The following is a 17780-nucleotide window of genomic DNA, read 5'->3' as shown; positions in this document are numbered from 1 at the left end:
ACTGTGTACTGTCTTGAAAGGAGTGGGAACTTCGGGGATTCACAGTGAAGCAGAATACAAATTAAAATGTTGGACAACACAAGGTCTAGATGAAACTCTTGGTCTTGTTTGTATATAAATGCATTTATTTAAGTTAATCATTTTTTCTCATTCAAAGTTGAATTCCTGCCATATCTATAAAACAATGAACAATTAGAAGCGCTGTACAGTAGACCAACTAACTAGTAACCGCTGTTGCTTATGTGTATATATGTACATACTGTACAGACACAATCGTACTGTATATACAAACATATACACTTTTACATTGTTACCCCAATGCTAACTCCAGGCCACTCCACATGATTTTAAATTCCAATGTATCCAATTGTCCTACAGCAAACAATAGTTCTATTTTTAAGATGAACACACCATACTAGATAATATCTCAAATTACTATTTTTATGATTCCGAATTTGGTTTATTATCTGTAATTATGTCAGTGGGAATTATACTTGTCCCAGTCCCAATCTTGAGTACAAATATATTGACAATGCAAATCAAATAGTAAATAACTTTGGCACATTGTGCTATGTAAACATTTCATCCAATTAAAATGTGTTTGTATTTCTAGGATGATTTCTCCTCTCCCGCATTACCAGAATTAAGGAAAATAAATGGCAAACTGATTTGCCTGTCTTTGTGTAAAACTGGTTGATATTAAAAATAACCCAAAGCATCTCATAAGCCTTTACACAATTCTTCCTCTCCTCACAAGCACAGAAGGAGGAGATCTGACAGAAGAAAGGAAAGGGGGACGTCCAATAAGATGTCGAACATTCAATCAAAACATTTCCACCATGTGATCTTTGTTGTCATCAAATCAGACTTCCCCATTAGCCCTGCCTTTTCAGCCCAGCTGTCCTCCAAGTTTCTGATTGGATCACGCCACCTCACCGATTGGCTACTATCTTTCATACTGGAGAAGTTGGATCAGGCAGCTGTGGACCAGCCCCCCCCCCCCCCCCCCCCCCTGCTCCTGCCCTACAACTACAGTCCCAAGGTCAGTGTGGCTGTTCAGTTAGAAGTACCTGTGTAAAAGGGCTTTATCCTTTCCAACTAAAGAAGTTTTAGGGCCCTATACAAATACTTATTCTCCTTTACCGTTAAGTTGGATCAGCAGTTCTCTTACAAGGAGTTGGAAAGGAAGGGTGCCTGTATCGAGTACTGGGCTCTGGGCTGACTGGAGATGAGTTTCTACACGAAAAACGGCAAAGGAAAACACTGTTAGCCAAGTAGTACTGAATGAGTAGTTGGTTGCTGAGTAGGTTAATCTTTATAACATGGTGGCTTGATCCTGGACACAACAAAACTATGAGCCAATCCAATTTGGTCACCTCGGCCTTGTCAGTATAGGTGGCCTGTGTCTGCTGGGCCTCATCAGTACTACAGATGTCTTGTTACAGAACAAGAGGAGGATAATGAAAGCAAAATTCACAGCAAATGCCAGACGTTACAGGAAACAGGTAATCTTATTGCTTTTCTCCCTTGTGAGTCCAGCAGGGGGCAGTGTGGCCCAACAACACAAAGATACTCCTTACAGTAGGGTAGATATTAGAAAAGGCAAGGCATCAGTCACAAAGTAGGTAAAAATACACGGACACGGGTACACAAAATAATAACAGAAGTTACAGAAAAGTGAAGAATGATGAAACATGCTGTTCTTTCTTGTCAGTAACCTCAAACGGACACACACATTTTTCTAGAAATGGCAGATCATCCGTGATAGACCATAATAAGGACTCTTAAGGACTCCCAAAGTACATTATGAGAATGCTGTCAGATGACATCTCAAAAACACTTATAGCACAGATAGTATGGTTCCCACTTTACTCTGTAAGCAATATAATTTGATGTGCGGTAATCAATAATACATAGAAGTACCATGGCAACACTGACACAGGAAAAGGAAGTAGACAGTGTTTCTCACAAGGGAACAGTCCTAGAGCAACCAGAGAGATTAGAAACAGAAATATCCATTCAATTAACCATCTTACTCATTTGATTATTCTACAATACACAAAACATTGTTTTACTTTTTGCTTGAGAGCACAACAACTGAAACATTAAAACAAGTTGGACAGAGTACTGCTTTGCCAAAGAAAACAAAGAAAAACATGAAAGAAAATATACTGTATGTACTTTCTGACAGGTTGTGATGGAGGGTGGATGAGCATAGCAGCCAGTGCTACTGCATAAGGACCTGCCAGCAGACTTGGGTCCATGTCCTGGTTGAATTTCTATGTTCTGGTCAACTCTTTGACCCCAAGATATTCTGACATGGTCTCACATCACATGGGATAGGAGGACAATCACACTCCGTAGAAATTATAAATATTTTTCATTTATTTGTTCATGCCATCCAAGTGGCCAATCAGGGCTGAGCGTAAGTGAACATAGGTGTGTTCAGCGCATAGCTTTCCGTTCTCTTCAGAGAGCAGGCTCAAGCCCAAACTCAAACTCCAACCTTCCACCTGCGCCCAGGTCTGCATCTCTAGGAAACCTCTGTAGAATACGTCTTTCCATTCCACAACAATAGATTACTTGAGAGAAGAAAAAACTAAGAAAGAAATAGTCACTTCCATTTCAGGAAATATTCTGTGATATTCGGTGGAAATAAGAAAAAGTTAAAAGAAAAAAAAAACGTTCATCAAATTCAAAGAAACTAGGTCACCGAATCATTCCATTTCACCTGGATTGAAGTAAATAAAAGGTACTTTCTCTCTCCAAGAGCAGGACCAAAGATAAAACACTGAGGTATGTAGTTGGATGGAAAACATCATCTTCACTTTCATCAACCCCACTACTGCCACCACCCCACCTTAGTTTACTTCCCATCCTACCTCTCTCCATAAATGGACAAGCCCCACCCCAGAAGGCGTGTATGGGGTGGTACCGGGTGGTGCAATTGGTTGGCTGCATCCCCCCCCCCCCTCCCCCCAACGGCTGGAATGGAGAGGAGGTTTGAGGGTGGAGGAATTGCAGGAGGAGGTGTGTCGCGGATGTTGTCTGTGTGTGTGGAGTCTCTAGGGCTGGAGATTGAGAGTGAACTTCCACTGCTGGTTGAGGTTGGAGCTGCAGACCTCCACAGTGAGGCCTCCGACCCGCGCGCTGCGGCTGTCCAGACACAGGTTGCTGCCCACGTGACGCAGCTTGGAGTTGCTCTCGATCTGCTCCCATTTCTAGAAGGTTCCAACAGAACCACGGAGGGTAGACAGGGAGGAGGAGGGGGGGGGGGACAACAGTACACCAGAGATTACGCACAGCCACTACTGTGCGATTGATTCACAACCCACAAATGGAACCCTGTGTCGACGTGAGGGAATGGTTGGACGTTGGACGTGATGGTGAATGTTGGGCGTCATGGTTCATGTTGGGTGAGGTGGAACAGCAGGTGTTGGGTGTGGCGGTGGGATCTGAGTGCCTCTGGGGGCGTTTGTCTGACCTGTCTGCTGTCGTTCTCCCGGCAGCCCTGCAGTTTGATTAGCGACGCTGCCGTGCGCTCCACCACCGTCAAACACAGGTCCATGTGCTTCACAGACTTGTCTTTAGTCAGGGCCCACTCCTAGTGGATAACACACACTTGCTTAGTAAACTAATCAATAGAGTTGCACCACACACACAGAAACAGTGGGACAAGCACACAGACACTGCCACACACACACTCACACACTCTCACACACACTCTCAATTAGTTTCCACTCCATTTAATTGAAAGTTGGGAGTCTCAAAGCAGGTGTGTGTGTGACCTCAGACCAGATGTGTTTGCCCACACGACCCTAGGCATACCACCCTAGTGCCACCCTAGTGAGGAACATGGATCTGACCAGTACCTGGGCCCCGATCGGTACCTGATTGCCACCGGCATTGTGACACTCGTACACGCCCACTACGCCATCGGCAAAGTGACCCAGGGTGTCCAGGCAGTTTCCCCCCTGTTGCAGTGCTCCAAAGGCTATGTCCTGGTGATCTGGAACTCTGCAGAATCATACACGTCAGGTGCACCCACGGTTCAATAGTTCAGATAAGGTCACGGTTAGGTTGTTCTAATCTAGATCATAGCTAGTACTGAACTGTGTGTTCATACCTGAGCTCAGGGTAGACGTTCTCCAGGTACCACTTGAAGGGCTTGCAGCCCAGTCTCTTCTTCATCTCCAGCCTACTCTGGATGCTGACACACAACCCAAACACAGACATGGTCACTCACAGCAGAAGATGTGCATACGGAGGCCTGTCTCTGTATTAGAGCAGAGCTCTGTGTTGGTCTGAGGCACTGCTGAGATACTTACTTGCCATAGGGCACGTTTCTGGCCGAGGGCACGGCAGCGTAGTAGAAGTTCTTAAACTCGTCCATCCACACCTCCGCAGCTCTCCGCGTGTTCCTGAGGATGAAGAGAGAGGGTCAGAATCTGTGTGTGTGTGTGAGAGAGAGAGAGAGAGAGAGAGAGAGAGGGGGAAGGAGAGAGAGAGGGAGAAGGAGAGATGGACAGAGAGAGTAAGAGAGAAAAGAGAGAGAGAAAGAGAGAGAGATGGACAGAGAGTGTGTGTGTATGTGTGTGTTACCGGGCAAACACAGTCCCACTGCCTCCTGGGAAGGTGTAGGGATGCTGCTTCCTGAAGACGTGACCCACTCTGCTGCAAGGGATGATCTCCAAGCTGCCCGCACACTGCCACACACGGAACGAGATCTCTGCACACACACACACACACACACACCATCACCATAACGACACATGCACCATGAGCAAGACAAATCACACACGCGTACATGAGACACGGCTACTATGTTCTTCTAGTCTGTTCTAGTGTTCTCTCTCACCAAGGTTCTCTCCTCCCCACACGTCCATCATCATGTCATACTTCCCCAGCTCCTCAAAGTAGTCCTTGTCCATCACAAAGAGTCCTCCAGCTATCATAGGAGTCCTGAGAGAGAGAGAGAGGGAGAGGGCGAGGGCGAGGGCGAGGGCGAGGGCGAGGGCGAGAGCGAGAGCGAGAGCGAGAGCGAGAGCGAGAGCGAGAGCGAGAGCGAGAGCGAGAGCGAGAGAGAGAGAGAGAGAGAGAGAGAGTGAGAGTGAGAGTGAGAGGGAGAGGGAGAGGGAGAGGGAGAGGGAGAGGGAGAGGGAGAGGGAGAGGGAGAGGGAGGGAGAGGGAGGGAGAGGGAGGGGGAGGGGGAGGGAGAGGGAGAGGGAGAGGGAGAGGGAGAGGGAGAGGGAGAGGGAGAGGGAGAGGGAGAGGGAGAGGGAGAGGGAGAGGGAGAGGGAGAGGGAGAGGGAGAGGGAGAGGGAGAGGGAGAGGGAGAGGGAGAGGGAGAGGGAGGGTGAGGTTGGAGCAGTACAAATAAGATACGAAAAATAAAATATAGCTAGTAGCTTTATTTAGTAACAGGAGTAACAGGCCTGCTTGCCATCTTGTATTCAGTTGGAACATCAACAACTATGTAGGCATGAGACAGGAACAATTGCCTGCTTTTTATAAACTCTGGGAGAACGATGTTTCTGCTTGTGAATACTTAATGTCTTCTCCATTTGCAGATAACCTTTAGAAATATATAGTCTTACACAACTTGTATTCACTTCAAAACGTATTATTCCTATTATAAATTTACCACAAGAACAAGTATTAAATTACATATGGCAATTACTTTGCTGCGTGTAAATGAATACAAATAACCTAATTATCAACTGAGCTGATTTAAATGAATAAAATGTGCCTAAAGAGTGGTTAGTGAAGCAGTACATTAGAACAGCTTCCAGAGATAATGAGTGCCCTCTGTTGTCAAACGAGGTCAGTGTCTTTGCTGGAATTCCTACTTATCATTCTTGTCTGCCGCACTATCAAGATGTCTGCTTCATCATTGCTAGGCCAGGTGTGTGTGCGAGTGCGCGCTTGTGCGCGTGTTTGTGTGTGGAATCTTACTTGATGGGGGCTATGGGGTTCCCCTGGCGGGCCCTCCTCTGCTCCAGAGTCATGTAGTCCCATTTGAATACCAGGTTCCAGTCAAACCCTAGAGAGGGAGAAGAGGAGATGAAGGAGAGGAAGAGGAGAAGAAAGACTGCATGAGGACGAGGGGGGCAACACAGAAAAGGTTGGAGTGTTGGCATCACAACTGTAAGGGTTCAGTCTACTGAACCTCATACTGCCACAAGAGCAGACAGTCCATACCTCAACTAAACCTTTTTCTCTCTTTAGCACAGTCAGACATACAGAAGTGCACACACACACACACACACACACACAGTCCTTGGCTGAATTAAAGAGTGGAATGAATCTGGATGAGGAGTGGAAAAATGCAGTAGCCTGGTTTTCCAGAGCCCGGCAGACTGTGCCCCCAGCCTGGCGAGGGTAGAGAGGAAAGAGGCTGGCACAGACAAGTAGGACCTACCTCCTTTGAGGTCTGCAGAGGCGCCCACGTACTGGAAGTTGTCCATGTTGATGACGTCGATGATGGGGGACACTACCCGCGTCTTGTCCTGGGGGGGGGGGGGGGGGGGGGGGGGGGATCAGGGGTATGTGCTCATTTCTGCTTGTGCGCGTGCCCGGGATTTATAAGGATTATCAAAAGACTTGATTTAATCTTCCCCAGTATTGGTGAAACGTTCCCGACCCTCTAGCCCAACTCATCACAGTTGAGCAGCTGCTTCTTTGGGCCAGTTAGAGGGTTACAGAGGGTTACGGGCAGCCTCAGACAGATTAGGGGCAGAAAAACGAAGTTTGTCCAAGTATGCTCCTTAATACACAAGCTTATGTCTCTAGCACTGCTAGCCAGCCAGCCAGGACAGGACAGGAATAGAATTCAGGAAAAAGGGAAGCGGGCGAACTGGAGAGGAAGTGACAGAAACAGACGGATGACATAATGTCGGGATTATTTCCCAGGGTTCTGATTGGCCCACTGGTGGTGCTGAACAGGGACTGGGTGTTCTGATGAGGTGTTGCCGGGTGGGTCAGGGGTACCAGAGTAGGGGTGGGGGGGGTGGGCACCTCGACTAATGTGTGTTTGTGTTTCCTAAACACGGTGCAGACAGGCTGCAGTAAACAGGAGGAACGGAGGCCTTTCTCTGGACAAACAAAGGAAAGATCAGAAGGACAGGGCTTGTTTGTTTGCAAAGTGCGTGTGTGTGTGTGTGCTTGGCTCTGTGTTCTTGCGCTGACGTGTGCGTTTGTGCTCGTCAGTGTGGGAGTGTTTGAGCAGGTTAGTCTAGGTGACATTGTTGTGTGCGTGTGTGTGTGTGTCTGTGTGGGTTGGCGAGGGGCCAAGCAGGATGTGTGTCCTGGTGTCGTGCTGCCCCACCTGTGCCTAGTCCTCTGTATGCCACATCATCTTTCCCTGCCTCTGTGTCTGTGTGTGTGTGTATGTGTGTGTCTCTGTGTGTGTGTGTGTGTGTGTGTGTGTACCTCAGCCACCCTCTCCAGCAAGGGCTCTAGCCAGTGTTCGTTACACTCGCAGTGGCTGTCCAGGAAGGTGAGGACAGAGGCAGTAGCAGCATCGGCCCCTCGGACCCTGGACCTCATCAGACCTGGGAACAGCACACATGGAGCTTGTGAGGAACACAACAGCTACTGTAGGAAGACCAGGAATGGACCAGGAGCTGTGAGAGACGTTCTAGTGTGGTTCTAGTCTGGCCACTCGCCTGGTCCCCATCAGTAAGGTCTCAGTAAGGTCACAGTAAGGTCTCAGTAAGGTCTCAGTAAGGTCACAGTAAGGTCACAGTAAGGTCTCAGTAAGGTCTCAGTAAGGTCTCAGTAAGGTCTCAGTAAGGTCACAGTAAGGTCTCAGTAAGGTCACAGTAAGGTCTCAGTAAAGTCTCAGTAAGGTCTCAGTAAGGTCACAGGAACACCAGGCTGGAAAAGCAGCCACTGTCAAGCGTTACTAATCGACCTGAGCTCATGTATATGTCTTACACGGAAATAACAGACAGCATGTAATTACACATATAAACACACGTTGAGGACGTAAACCTGTGCCGCCATTTCTGATGTACACACAGTGTATACTCTAGGCATTTAGGGATAAAATAAAAGTAATTGGCTTGTCTATTTGAACCTGCCCTTCTGTGTCAGAGTTTAATGAGAATGCCAACTGACTGTGTCGAGGTGGGCTTTGCTGTTGTAGTGTTTAATGAGCACCAGGATGATTAACAGGAGCAGTGGATGCTTGTCGGTAGCTGTAAATGACATCAGCACCCACAGATATGGACCTAACAAACACACTCCTATAGCCTGCTACCTCCCTGTTGTGCAGACAACCTTCCCGAAATAGCACAGCTCGTTATTTGGCTGCTTACAAACTCCCTTCCTGGGTTCCAATTTACATTTCTGCTGTTCTGTAAAACCAGCTGTGTGTGTATGTGGCTCACTATGAACCGGCTCCAAACTCTTTTCTAGTTTAGCCAGTCAGAGTGAGGAGATGCGAGTGCCTTCCTGACCGTGCAGAGGGCTAGGTGTGACCCGTGACGGGGTCATCCCGCCTGCTTCCTCCTCCACTTACCTTCCCGCCGGTCGTTGCGGAGGACCCGGATCTTCTCGATCTTCCCCAGCAAGGCCCCGTCCTCAGCTGCCACACAAAACCAAGCAGCAGCATCGTCATCCCAACTGTCCTCCTCCTCTCTCCAACCACTCTCTTATCCCTCCTCCCCCTCCCCCCCCTCCACCTGCTAGCCTTCCAGCTCCTTGTCCTCCGCCCTCCCCCTCCCTCTCCTCCTCCACTCACCGTTGTCACTATAGTCGTCCACCAGGATGATCTCCTTCACCAGGTGGGCGGGGCTCTTCTTCAAGACGCTGGGGGAGGAGGGAAAGACAGACGGGTGGGGTGAGACCACCTGTGTCTGTGTCGTGCTGTGTGTGTGTCGTGCTGTGTGTGTGTGTCGTGCTGTGTGTGTGTGTGTCGTGCTGTGTGTGTGTGTGGTGCTGTGTGTGTGTGTGTGGTGCTGTGTGTGTGTGTGGTGCTGTGTGTGTGTGTGGTGCTGTGTGTGTGTGTGTGGTGCTGTGTGTGTGTGTGGTGCTGTGTGTGTGTGTGGTGCTGTGTGTGTGTGTGGTGCTGTGTGTGTGTGTGTCGTGCTGTGTGTGTGTGTGGTGCTGTGGCAGGGTGCGAGGGCGGGGCGTGGTCTCACCTGACCACGGTGCGCAGCAGGGCGGAGCGCGCCTCGTTGTGGAAGGTGATGACGACACTAGACGACGGCAGCTCCGTCTTCCACTGTTTATGTTTGCAGCTGCACAGGTAGACACAGGCACGTCAATGCACGGAAACATGCAGCCTGGCCAACATACCAAGAGAACGTCTGAAGGCACATGAACACACACAGTGTCGATGACAGAGTAGAAACGCTCCGTATCCTTTGCTCCTTGTGGTGGAGATCTCGCGAGACATGACAAAGAAAGTGCGGACTTGCACAAGCACGTTCCCATATACGCCCTAGAGCAGCTGAGATTGACAGACCCCATTCCCTGATTCCACATTCCTCCCTAAGGTCTGAATACATGACAGAGATTGACTTGTGCGTGTGTGTGTGACAGATATGACCTTATACTCTATAGAACACCAAGCAATCCAAGAGCACTGGAGAGGAGAGTAGAGGAGGAGAGGTGGAGGAGAGGAGAGGAGAGGAGGAGGAGAGTAGAGGAGGAGAGATGGAGGAGAGGAGAGGAGGAAGAGAGTAGAGGAGGAGAGATGGAGGAGAGGAGAGGAGAGGAGAGGAGGAAGTGTTCGAACAAGGAGGTCGACAGGACAGGTAGAGATCACACAGAACAGATGTAGAACAGACGTAGAACAGACGTAGGTGTATCAATAATAGCAGCATTAGAGAACAGGAGCTGGATGTAGCCCACTTTATGTCCTCTAACTGTCTAACGTGCTGAGGTTGACAATGTGACCTGCTCAACCCTGCCTCATCAAATATGCATCTGAGGTTGCTCCAGAAAAGCAGCAGCAACTGAGGCCCTCCCGGGTCAACAACCCCATAGCCAGTACACAGAGACACTTCCTGGCAGAGCCGTCATGGCCACCCAGCTTCCCATGTAGCCGTGACAGGGTCAGGAACAGCAGTCAGCGGGGCTTTAATCCAGCCCGGCTGCTGCAGGGTGACTGATGGTTAAAGAGTAAATCTGTGAATGTCAATGACCTCCTGTGTCTCTCTGCAGACATCTCACGCTGGCCTAGGAATAAAGACCTGCAAATGTATTCTACTGTCATGTTATGCATGCAAATTCTTCACGCTGTGCACTCCCCTCTCTCTCTCTCATGTGGCGCTAACACCGTGAGACTGAGACAGAGAGAGCCAGCATGACTGGATGCCCAGGGATGGAGGTGGGGGTAGTGTGTGTGGGTTTGGGGTATGAGTGTGCCACTGTACTCACACAGTTTCACGTAAACAAACATTCACTGTGAACATGTTCATCATCACGTCCCCATGGCGTAGAATTATCAGAGCGAGTCCTTCTCGTCTCCAGAGAGAGACCAGTAGAACCTGCTGAGATTGTGTGTGTGTGTGTGTGTGTGTGTGTGTGTGTGTACACACAATGTAGTTCATTTGAGGGACAGTGGAGACCTGGTAGGTCCCATGGTCAGTGTTCTTGCCAGGGTGAACATACTTACTTCATGACACATGGTTAACAGTGTGAAGTACTAGCACATGTTAACAAGACCCTGCAGTCGAAGGGCCAACTATAATCATCTTAGAGAAAGTGTGTTTAGAGAAGGCTGCTCCATAGAGGCCCTGTGTGGAGAGGGAGTGAGATCACACAACCCTGGAGATCCTAATCATGGGAACTCTGACAGTTTGAGAGGGGAGACCGAGAGGGGGGAGGGGGGGGATACTGAGAGACAGACAGACAGAGAGAGAGAGAGAGAGAGAGAGAGAGAGAGAGAGAGAGAGAGAGAGAGAGAGAGAGAGAGAGAGAGAGAGAGAGAGAGAGAGAGAGAGACTGCTGTGTTTGTTGAGACCCCCTCCATCCCTCCATCACCACGATACCTCAGGACTGACATATAGACTGTTCTTCCATCTACAGCCAGGAAGAAAGTTAAACATTCTATTGTAACAAACATTCTGCTCCCAAAGAAAAAAAAAATCATTCTACTCACTCGAGAGCACACTTTTTTCCGTTCACCTTTGAAAACACAATCTTTTCTATAAATCTGAACTGTACCATAAAAGTCCACACAGCTTAATGTAATACCTTTCGTGTTCTAGAGGACCCTAAAATAGCTGTGCTCAGCTCAGGAGCACTCTGACAGCAGGCGGCTGTGATCTATGAGTCATAGTACAGTACACTAGTCACACAGTTCTATACTGCAGTCAAGTCTGCTGGTCCACACCACAGTATGTTCACACATTAGACTAGGACCTAGACCAGGAGAGCATATAGGCAAATCTTTCAGTCAACAGAGGAGAGGTGAGGAAAGGAGAGGTGAGGAAAGAAGAGGCGAGGACAGGGAGTATTGATCAGGATGTCGAGAGAGCAGATAGTCCGTTCTCCTACTTCCACCCTCCTCATTATCATCCATCCCTGAGGCAGAAAGAGAGGAAGAAAGAGGAAAAGAATAAAGTCGATCAGCCCCCCCCACTCTCCTTCTCTCATTATCATTCCCACTAACTATTCCAGTAAATCCCATGTGCCCCCCCCCCCCTCCCTCCCCACAGCCCTCCTCATCGATAGCGTACTTCTGACACATCACCATGCCCCCCACCCCCCCACCCCCCTCTAGCTCAGACGGTGTATCTGAGAGCAGCAGCAGTATAGCACCGATGGTTCTATGACCTCAGAGAGCCCACAGTCTCAAGCTTTTGAGATAAGGCGTGTCCCGGCTCGTTCTGGGGTGAGATGACAGGACACAGGAAGCCCCCAGGTGGCTGTGACCCAGTGGGCCTAGAGCGCTCCTGACGTCACCTACACCTGGAAACACTCCACTCCCGTATGCACACACAGAGGGTGAATACTGACACCCGTCCAGTTAAAGCTCTGTGGCAGGCTAGCTGCTCGTGCATTTGATGATATCTAGACCTGAGGGAAATTACAAAGTTGTCGGAGAAGCCTGGCAAATCTCCTACTTAGCTGTTCTCTAACCGGGGAGTGATAAACATGTTAAGGTGACAGGGAAGATCTAGTCCACCTCCTACACAAGGGGCCTTCAGTTACAACAGGCCATAAAAATAATCAATGCCAATCTATAGGAATCCATGTTTTTTGCCATATACAGTATTAAGGTTGTGTGTACAAATCACACTGAAAAAGGAGGATTTTCCTTGACGACAAAAGCAGAGAGAAGAAAAGAGGCAGCAGTGAACAAAGGAATAAAAGTACGACCGTAAATCAAGAGTAGGCACCCTGGCTTGATGGCGTTATGCTGACTGGGCCAATCCCAAACAAAACAAAGTGATTCGTTTGAGCACAGTACATGTTCAGGGACTGCCGTATCAGTTCCTTTCCCATTGTGAAGTAACAGCTCTGAGACGGAACAGGAAATGAGGTCAACGTACTGGTCATGTCGCGTGTCGGGCACGCCGCGGTCCATGTGGAGCTTGTCGCTCTCCACCTGGTTGAACTTGTTCCGGGCGTAGGGGTCCTGGCCTGGCCGTACCACCGTCGCCCCCACGTACAGGTCCTGGTCAAAGTCCTGCCACCGCACCTTGCCTGTGCAAACACACATGCAGATGAGAAAGAGCTTTATGTGCCAGGAGAAGAAAGAAATTGAGAGGAAAAAAAATCTCTCCATGTCACTTCTCTCCCTCTCATTCACTCTTGAGAACAGCTGGTTGGGTTCTTATGCTCAAAGTGTCTCATTTCCAAATTCCACAAAGATGAATGGAGACTTTCAGCAAGCTGTAAGGCAAGCCTCCAGTCTGCTACATTATGCCAATTACACACATTTACACCCGTCTGTATAGTTAGATTAATGCGCTAAATACAACAAAACTGTCATGTCTAATTTCAACATGGCAAAAGGCTATAAAATCATGCCTGTGGCCTTCACTGTGTCACATGCACACACAGACAAACACAGACACACAAAAAAAGACAACGTCCCGGCTTAATGATGTGCTGCTATGCTAATGAGCTCTGTTAGACATGTGGCAGTGTTCGATTGTATTATCTGTCAGTGAAGGCGAGAGCACAGGTGGAGACCTGCTATAGGCTGTTAATCTACTGGAGCTGTGTCGCTGTCTCTGGAATCCTAATAGCACACTCACACTTTTACACAAGTCTGAGTGTGTGTGTGTGTGTGTATGAGTATGCATGCGTATGTGAGAGACTGCATGTGTGTGTATGACATGTCGGCTCCGGTACTTGCAGGTAGAGACAGGTGAGAACATGGCCATGATAAGGCCCCAGGTGAGTCCAGCAGCATGACCATAAATGGGTGGACCCCCTGCCCATGCCCCCCCCCCCCCCCCCCGGCCCCCCAGAGGAGGCAAGGAGAGGCAGCAGCACGTCTTTCAGCAGGCACTGTGTGCAGCTCTTTCCTTCACCAGCACTGCAGCTATTCCTCTCAGAAAGAGCAATTTCTCTCCCGTCCACTTAAAACGCAACTGCTGAATTTGGGAGAATCTGTTCCAAAGGCTATTGTCTTGTAACAAAAGGGCTGATTGTTTGCTTATTGCAGCACTAACTGACTCTGAACTCTGTGACTTGGGAGTGTAGTTAGAGTTGGTGAGATGTGTTAGTGCTCAGCCTGTACAAAGCACATTTACATCCACATCTATCATGCTCCAATCACACTGTACTCCCTCTCTCTCTCCTCTCCTCCAGTCACTGTGCATCCAAACATCTGTGAGAGGAAGGGCTAATTACAGTGGTGGCCCCGCATCAATTCCTTTGTTTTGCTCAAACTTGATGGTTCCGTCGATCGACCTAAATACTGCAAACATTAAACGGGCTGTAGAAATGGACACAATTGAATGTTGATAATTGCCTGAGACTGAGGCTCTCCGGGGGCCTTCTAATCTATTCTAATCTATCTCTATTCTACTTCCTACGGTTGATCTTTTTGCTAGGACACAGAGAGGCCAGACAGGGTTCTTTTTTCCACACCTTGACAGAATTCCATCATGTTTACCGTGTACGCCTAACTGGAACAGCTCCTTCGGGCCTACTTCAACGAGGAGAGAATGTGTCACACTTAATGATGATAAAAATACGCCAAGTGCACACGTATGTGCACGCACACATTTTTACAAGTGGACTCAAATACACACACACACACAATCCCACACATAAACACAGATTTATACGCACACCCCACCCCTTGTAGATGCAAGAGAGGAACTTTGGAGGAACTGGCAAACTCTTCTATCTGAGGCATATTTGAAGCAGCCGTAGAACTCAGTTTGCACTTTACTTGATTCCAGGAGTTCTCTGATTGGTTCGAAGGCGACAGAGGGGGGCCTGTTCCAGTGATTGGTCCCCCCGAGAGCGACAATCCAACAGTTTCAACACCCTGATGCATTCTCCAGCTTCTCATAGAATCTCTTTCTATAATTTTTTTGTAAATTGCATCTGCCCTTGTGGGCTCATTTCATCTATATCAAGTGAAACATTTGATTCATGTAGATTTTCAACACATTTGCATGTACATATTACCATCAATCGCTTCCAAAACCAGGTTAGTAGAGTGTAATGTATTGTATCTATTCAACAACTTCTCTTCAATGGGATGTATGGTAAGGAGGTAGTTGATGTAGCGCAGCCTCACCTGGTGCCAGCGTCTCCAGACTGTGGGTTTTGTCGTCAGCGTTGCTGAGGGCTTGGTGTTTACTCGACGAGTCACTTGCACTCCAGTCATCCTGAAACACGAAGAAACATGTCTACTGTAACACACACTCTAGTCATCCTGAAACACAAAGAGACATGTCTAGAACACACACACACACGTTGAGTGACATGTCGCACCTGCGAATCACTGTCATTCGAAAATATGCACACGCACAATGTAACTCTGTTCTTATCGACGTCGTCTTTTACTCCACAGTCAGCTTTTTCTTAGCTTGCTGCTATCACTTTGTTTGTTCAAGGTTGACCCCGCCATTGTGAATGCTTGGAAACATGTCTGTGTGTCCGTACTCCCAATGTTCACCCCAGAGGAAACAAAGGCCAAGACACCAGGACAGCACGGAGCTCTTCCACTGATATTGTAGAATGTTGAAGATGCCAATCCTCCCAGCCTCCTTTCTTCTGCTCCCCCTGTTCCTGATCAAAACCACATCTGAAGGATGAAGCGACCAGCATGTTTTATTCAACTGCACACTCTCTGCCACACTCTAATAACTTCAGTATGTGTGTGTTGGTGTGTGTGTGCTTGAATGTGTGTGACTGTGTGGATGTACATGTGTTTTATGATGTAATGCTCTGTAAATCTCGCAAAACATAAAAGAAATACATACGGATCAAGTTGACAAGGTAAAAGGCAGCTTTCCTAACATCGTTTTCAGAAACGCCTGGTGCTAGCTGGATCACAAGTTCACAGACGCTGATTAGAGAGACTAATCCTGTGGTACCCCATCAGTCCCTATTGAGAAACAAAGTGATTCAACTGTCCGTGAGCCTTCCCTGCCAGAGGGACAGAGGCTAACTCTAGGGCAGAACGTCATCAGGAAATAACCCAGCACAAATTACCCACACTGCACCAGGCTTGCCCTGGCTGTGCCAGGCATCGGCATCGCACCCACGTGTTCTCCACTGGCCTGCCTACCATCAGTTGGCATCCTGGGAAATGTTGCTGTGGTGACAGAGGCAGGTGATGTGGGGAGGAGGGGGGGGGGGGGGGGGGGGAGCCTAACGGAACTACGCTGGTGGAAGCATGCGACGCCACACAGCATGGTAGCAACTCACAGTGGGGGCTTGTAGCCAAGATAAGCCGGAAATGGAAGAAGAAGAAACCACACTTGGGTGGTACTGCAGATGGACAGACAGATGGACTAGCAGGCAGACAGACAGACAGCAGAGACAGAAGGGCTTATTTATCGAGAAGGACTAAAAGGCTGAGAGACAAATGGCATGCAGACAAACTGACAGACAGACAGACAGACAGACAGACAGGAGACACAACCAGACAGACAGACTGGAGACACAGACAGACAGACAGACAGACAGGAGACACAACCAGACAGACAGACTGGAGACACAACCAGACGGACAGACTGGAGACACAGACAGACAGACAGACAGACAGACAGGAGACGCAGCCAGACAGACAGACTGGAGACACAGACAGACAGACAGACAGACAGGAGACACAACCAGACAGACAGACTGGAGACACAGACAGACAGACAGACAGACAGACAGACAGACAGGAGACGCAGCCAGACAGACAGACTGGAGACCCAGCCAGACAGACAGACAGGAGACACAACCAGACAGACAGGAGACACAGCCAGACAGACGCCCACTCTAACTAACCCTCTGCCTGCCACCTTCCAGACACAGCCTGTCTCTGCCCAGCTGGTGCAGCCCTAACAGCCTCAGAAAGGACCAGCTCTCTGGTCTCCCACCACCGTGTCACATCCTGTGTGGAGCTCACAGTTATCATACGTCAGCTAGAATCAGGGAAAAGCAGGGGTGCGCTTTCAGCCCAGACAAAACGTTTATTTAAACGGGAACAGTGGTGTGTTGATAACCCTGTTAATAATTCTGGACTATACAACATGTGAATATAAATAATGTAGATGAGGTAAACTCCTCTAAAAGGTGATGTTCAGCATGGAAAGGCAAGCATCTGAACAATATCTTATAATTGGTTACAAACTACCTCTACTCAACTTACTTATCCCAGACAGCCATCCCTCTCACTTAATAATCTGACTTTCTCCCTGTCTTCTAGCCAAGAGGACATAATAAAGGTTATCTCCAAAAGCATAAATGAAACCACGTATTTACAGTCATAGATTAAACCAAATACCAAAAAAGCGCAAAATATTTCAGTTTTACACATAAGAGACACATAGGAGAGAAGATGGAAACTAAAAATGTGGTTAGGTTCATGAAAGATTTAACAAATGTTCGGCCTTCCCTGTATTTGACTTCCCTTGTATCTTGTCTATTTCTGCTGTGTCAGTCTTGTTGCCCCTCATTTCTGGGTCTGCCAAGCTGCATGACAGATGACTGAGTACACACACACACACTCACACTCACACTCACACGTACACACACACACACACTCACACACACCTCTGTCTCACTCCCTCTCCCTCAGGACCATGATTCAAACCCTCCTGACTCACCCCTCACACCCAGGGTAAAACAGGGTCATTCTGTGCACTGTTGGCCAACAGAACACTCTGCCCCTCCCTTCTCTGTGTGATTAACTAAATGACTCCCTATCTTATGCTTTAAAACCAATCCGTGATTCATTCAACTGTCAGTGTCTGACACTATTAAGGCAACGCAATAGGTTTCCCCATTGGTGCATTCATCCCAACTGCTTCAGTTCTCAGCCAATTACAGCCAAGGGTGTCCGGCAGGACAGCTGATTAGATGGGTACTGCCAGATAAGCAGAGGGTGATCAGAGTGCTGTTTTCATCTCAGTCCTTAGACTGTGAATAACCGCAACTCTGCTAACAGTTGATTTAACTCTAGAAGACACAACCTTAAACACTGACTTGTGGCCTCATCTGACTAGTAGGCATGGTATATCCAGCCAAGCATGGCCAATGTGTCTTGCTACACACAGACTGCCTGCTTGCAGATGCACTCATCCTCTGGCTGAAAGTCCCTGTGATGGTAAGGAGAGAGAGGGGAGAGGGAGGTGGAG

The 17780-nt window shown here is 48.4% G+C and overlaps 1 protein-coding gene across 1 annotated transcript in view; it reads right to left on the bottom strand.

Moving 5' to 3' along the window:
• Positions 1-61: 61 nt before the first annotated feature.
• The window catches only part of galnt2 (UDP-N-acetyl-alpha-D-galactosamine:polypeptide N-acetylgalactosaminyltransferase 2), a 33569-nt gene continuing 15850 nt past the window's right edge, over positions 62-17780 (bottom strand). The window contains exons 2-16 of the mRNA XM_047028726.1: positions 14723-14813; positions 12510-12663; positions 9147-9245; positions 8747-8814; positions 8525-8590; positions 7432-7553; positions 6422-6509; positions 5956-6043; positions 4859-4962; positions 4603-4729; positions 4329-4421; positions 4127-4210; positions 3891-4017; positions 3485-3604; positions 62-3221 (exon numbers count right to left, since the gene is read on the bottom strand). Coding sequence (XP_046884682.1) covers positions 3066-3221; positions 3485-3604; positions 3891-4017; positions 4127-4210; positions 4329-4421; positions 4603-4729; positions 4859-4962; positions 5956-6043; positions 6422-6509; positions 7432-7553; positions 8525-8590; positions 8747-8814; positions 9147-9245; positions 12510-12663; positions 14723-14813 — 1587 coding nt within the window. The 3' untranslated portion in view covers positions 62-3065. The remainder of the gene's footprint in view (positions 3222-3484; positions 3605-3890; positions 4018-4126; positions 4211-4328; positions 4422-4602; positions 4730-4858; positions 4963-5955; positions 6044-6421; positions 6510-7431; positions 7554-8524; positions 8591-8746; positions 8815-9146; positions 9246-12509; positions 12664-14722; positions 14814-17780) is intronic.

Source organism: Hypomesus transpacificus, chromosome 11 (assembly GCF_021917145.1).
Source record: "Hypomesus transpacificus isolate Combined female chromosome 11, fHypTra1, whole genome shotgun sequence".
Classification (NCBI taxonomy): domain Eukaryota; kingdom Metazoa; phylum Chordata; class Actinopteri; order Osmeriformes; family Osmeridae; genus Hypomesus; species Hypomesus transpacificus.
Note: the sequence above shows the minus strand (reverse complement) of the source record. Positions and strands in the feature narration are given on the sequence as shown.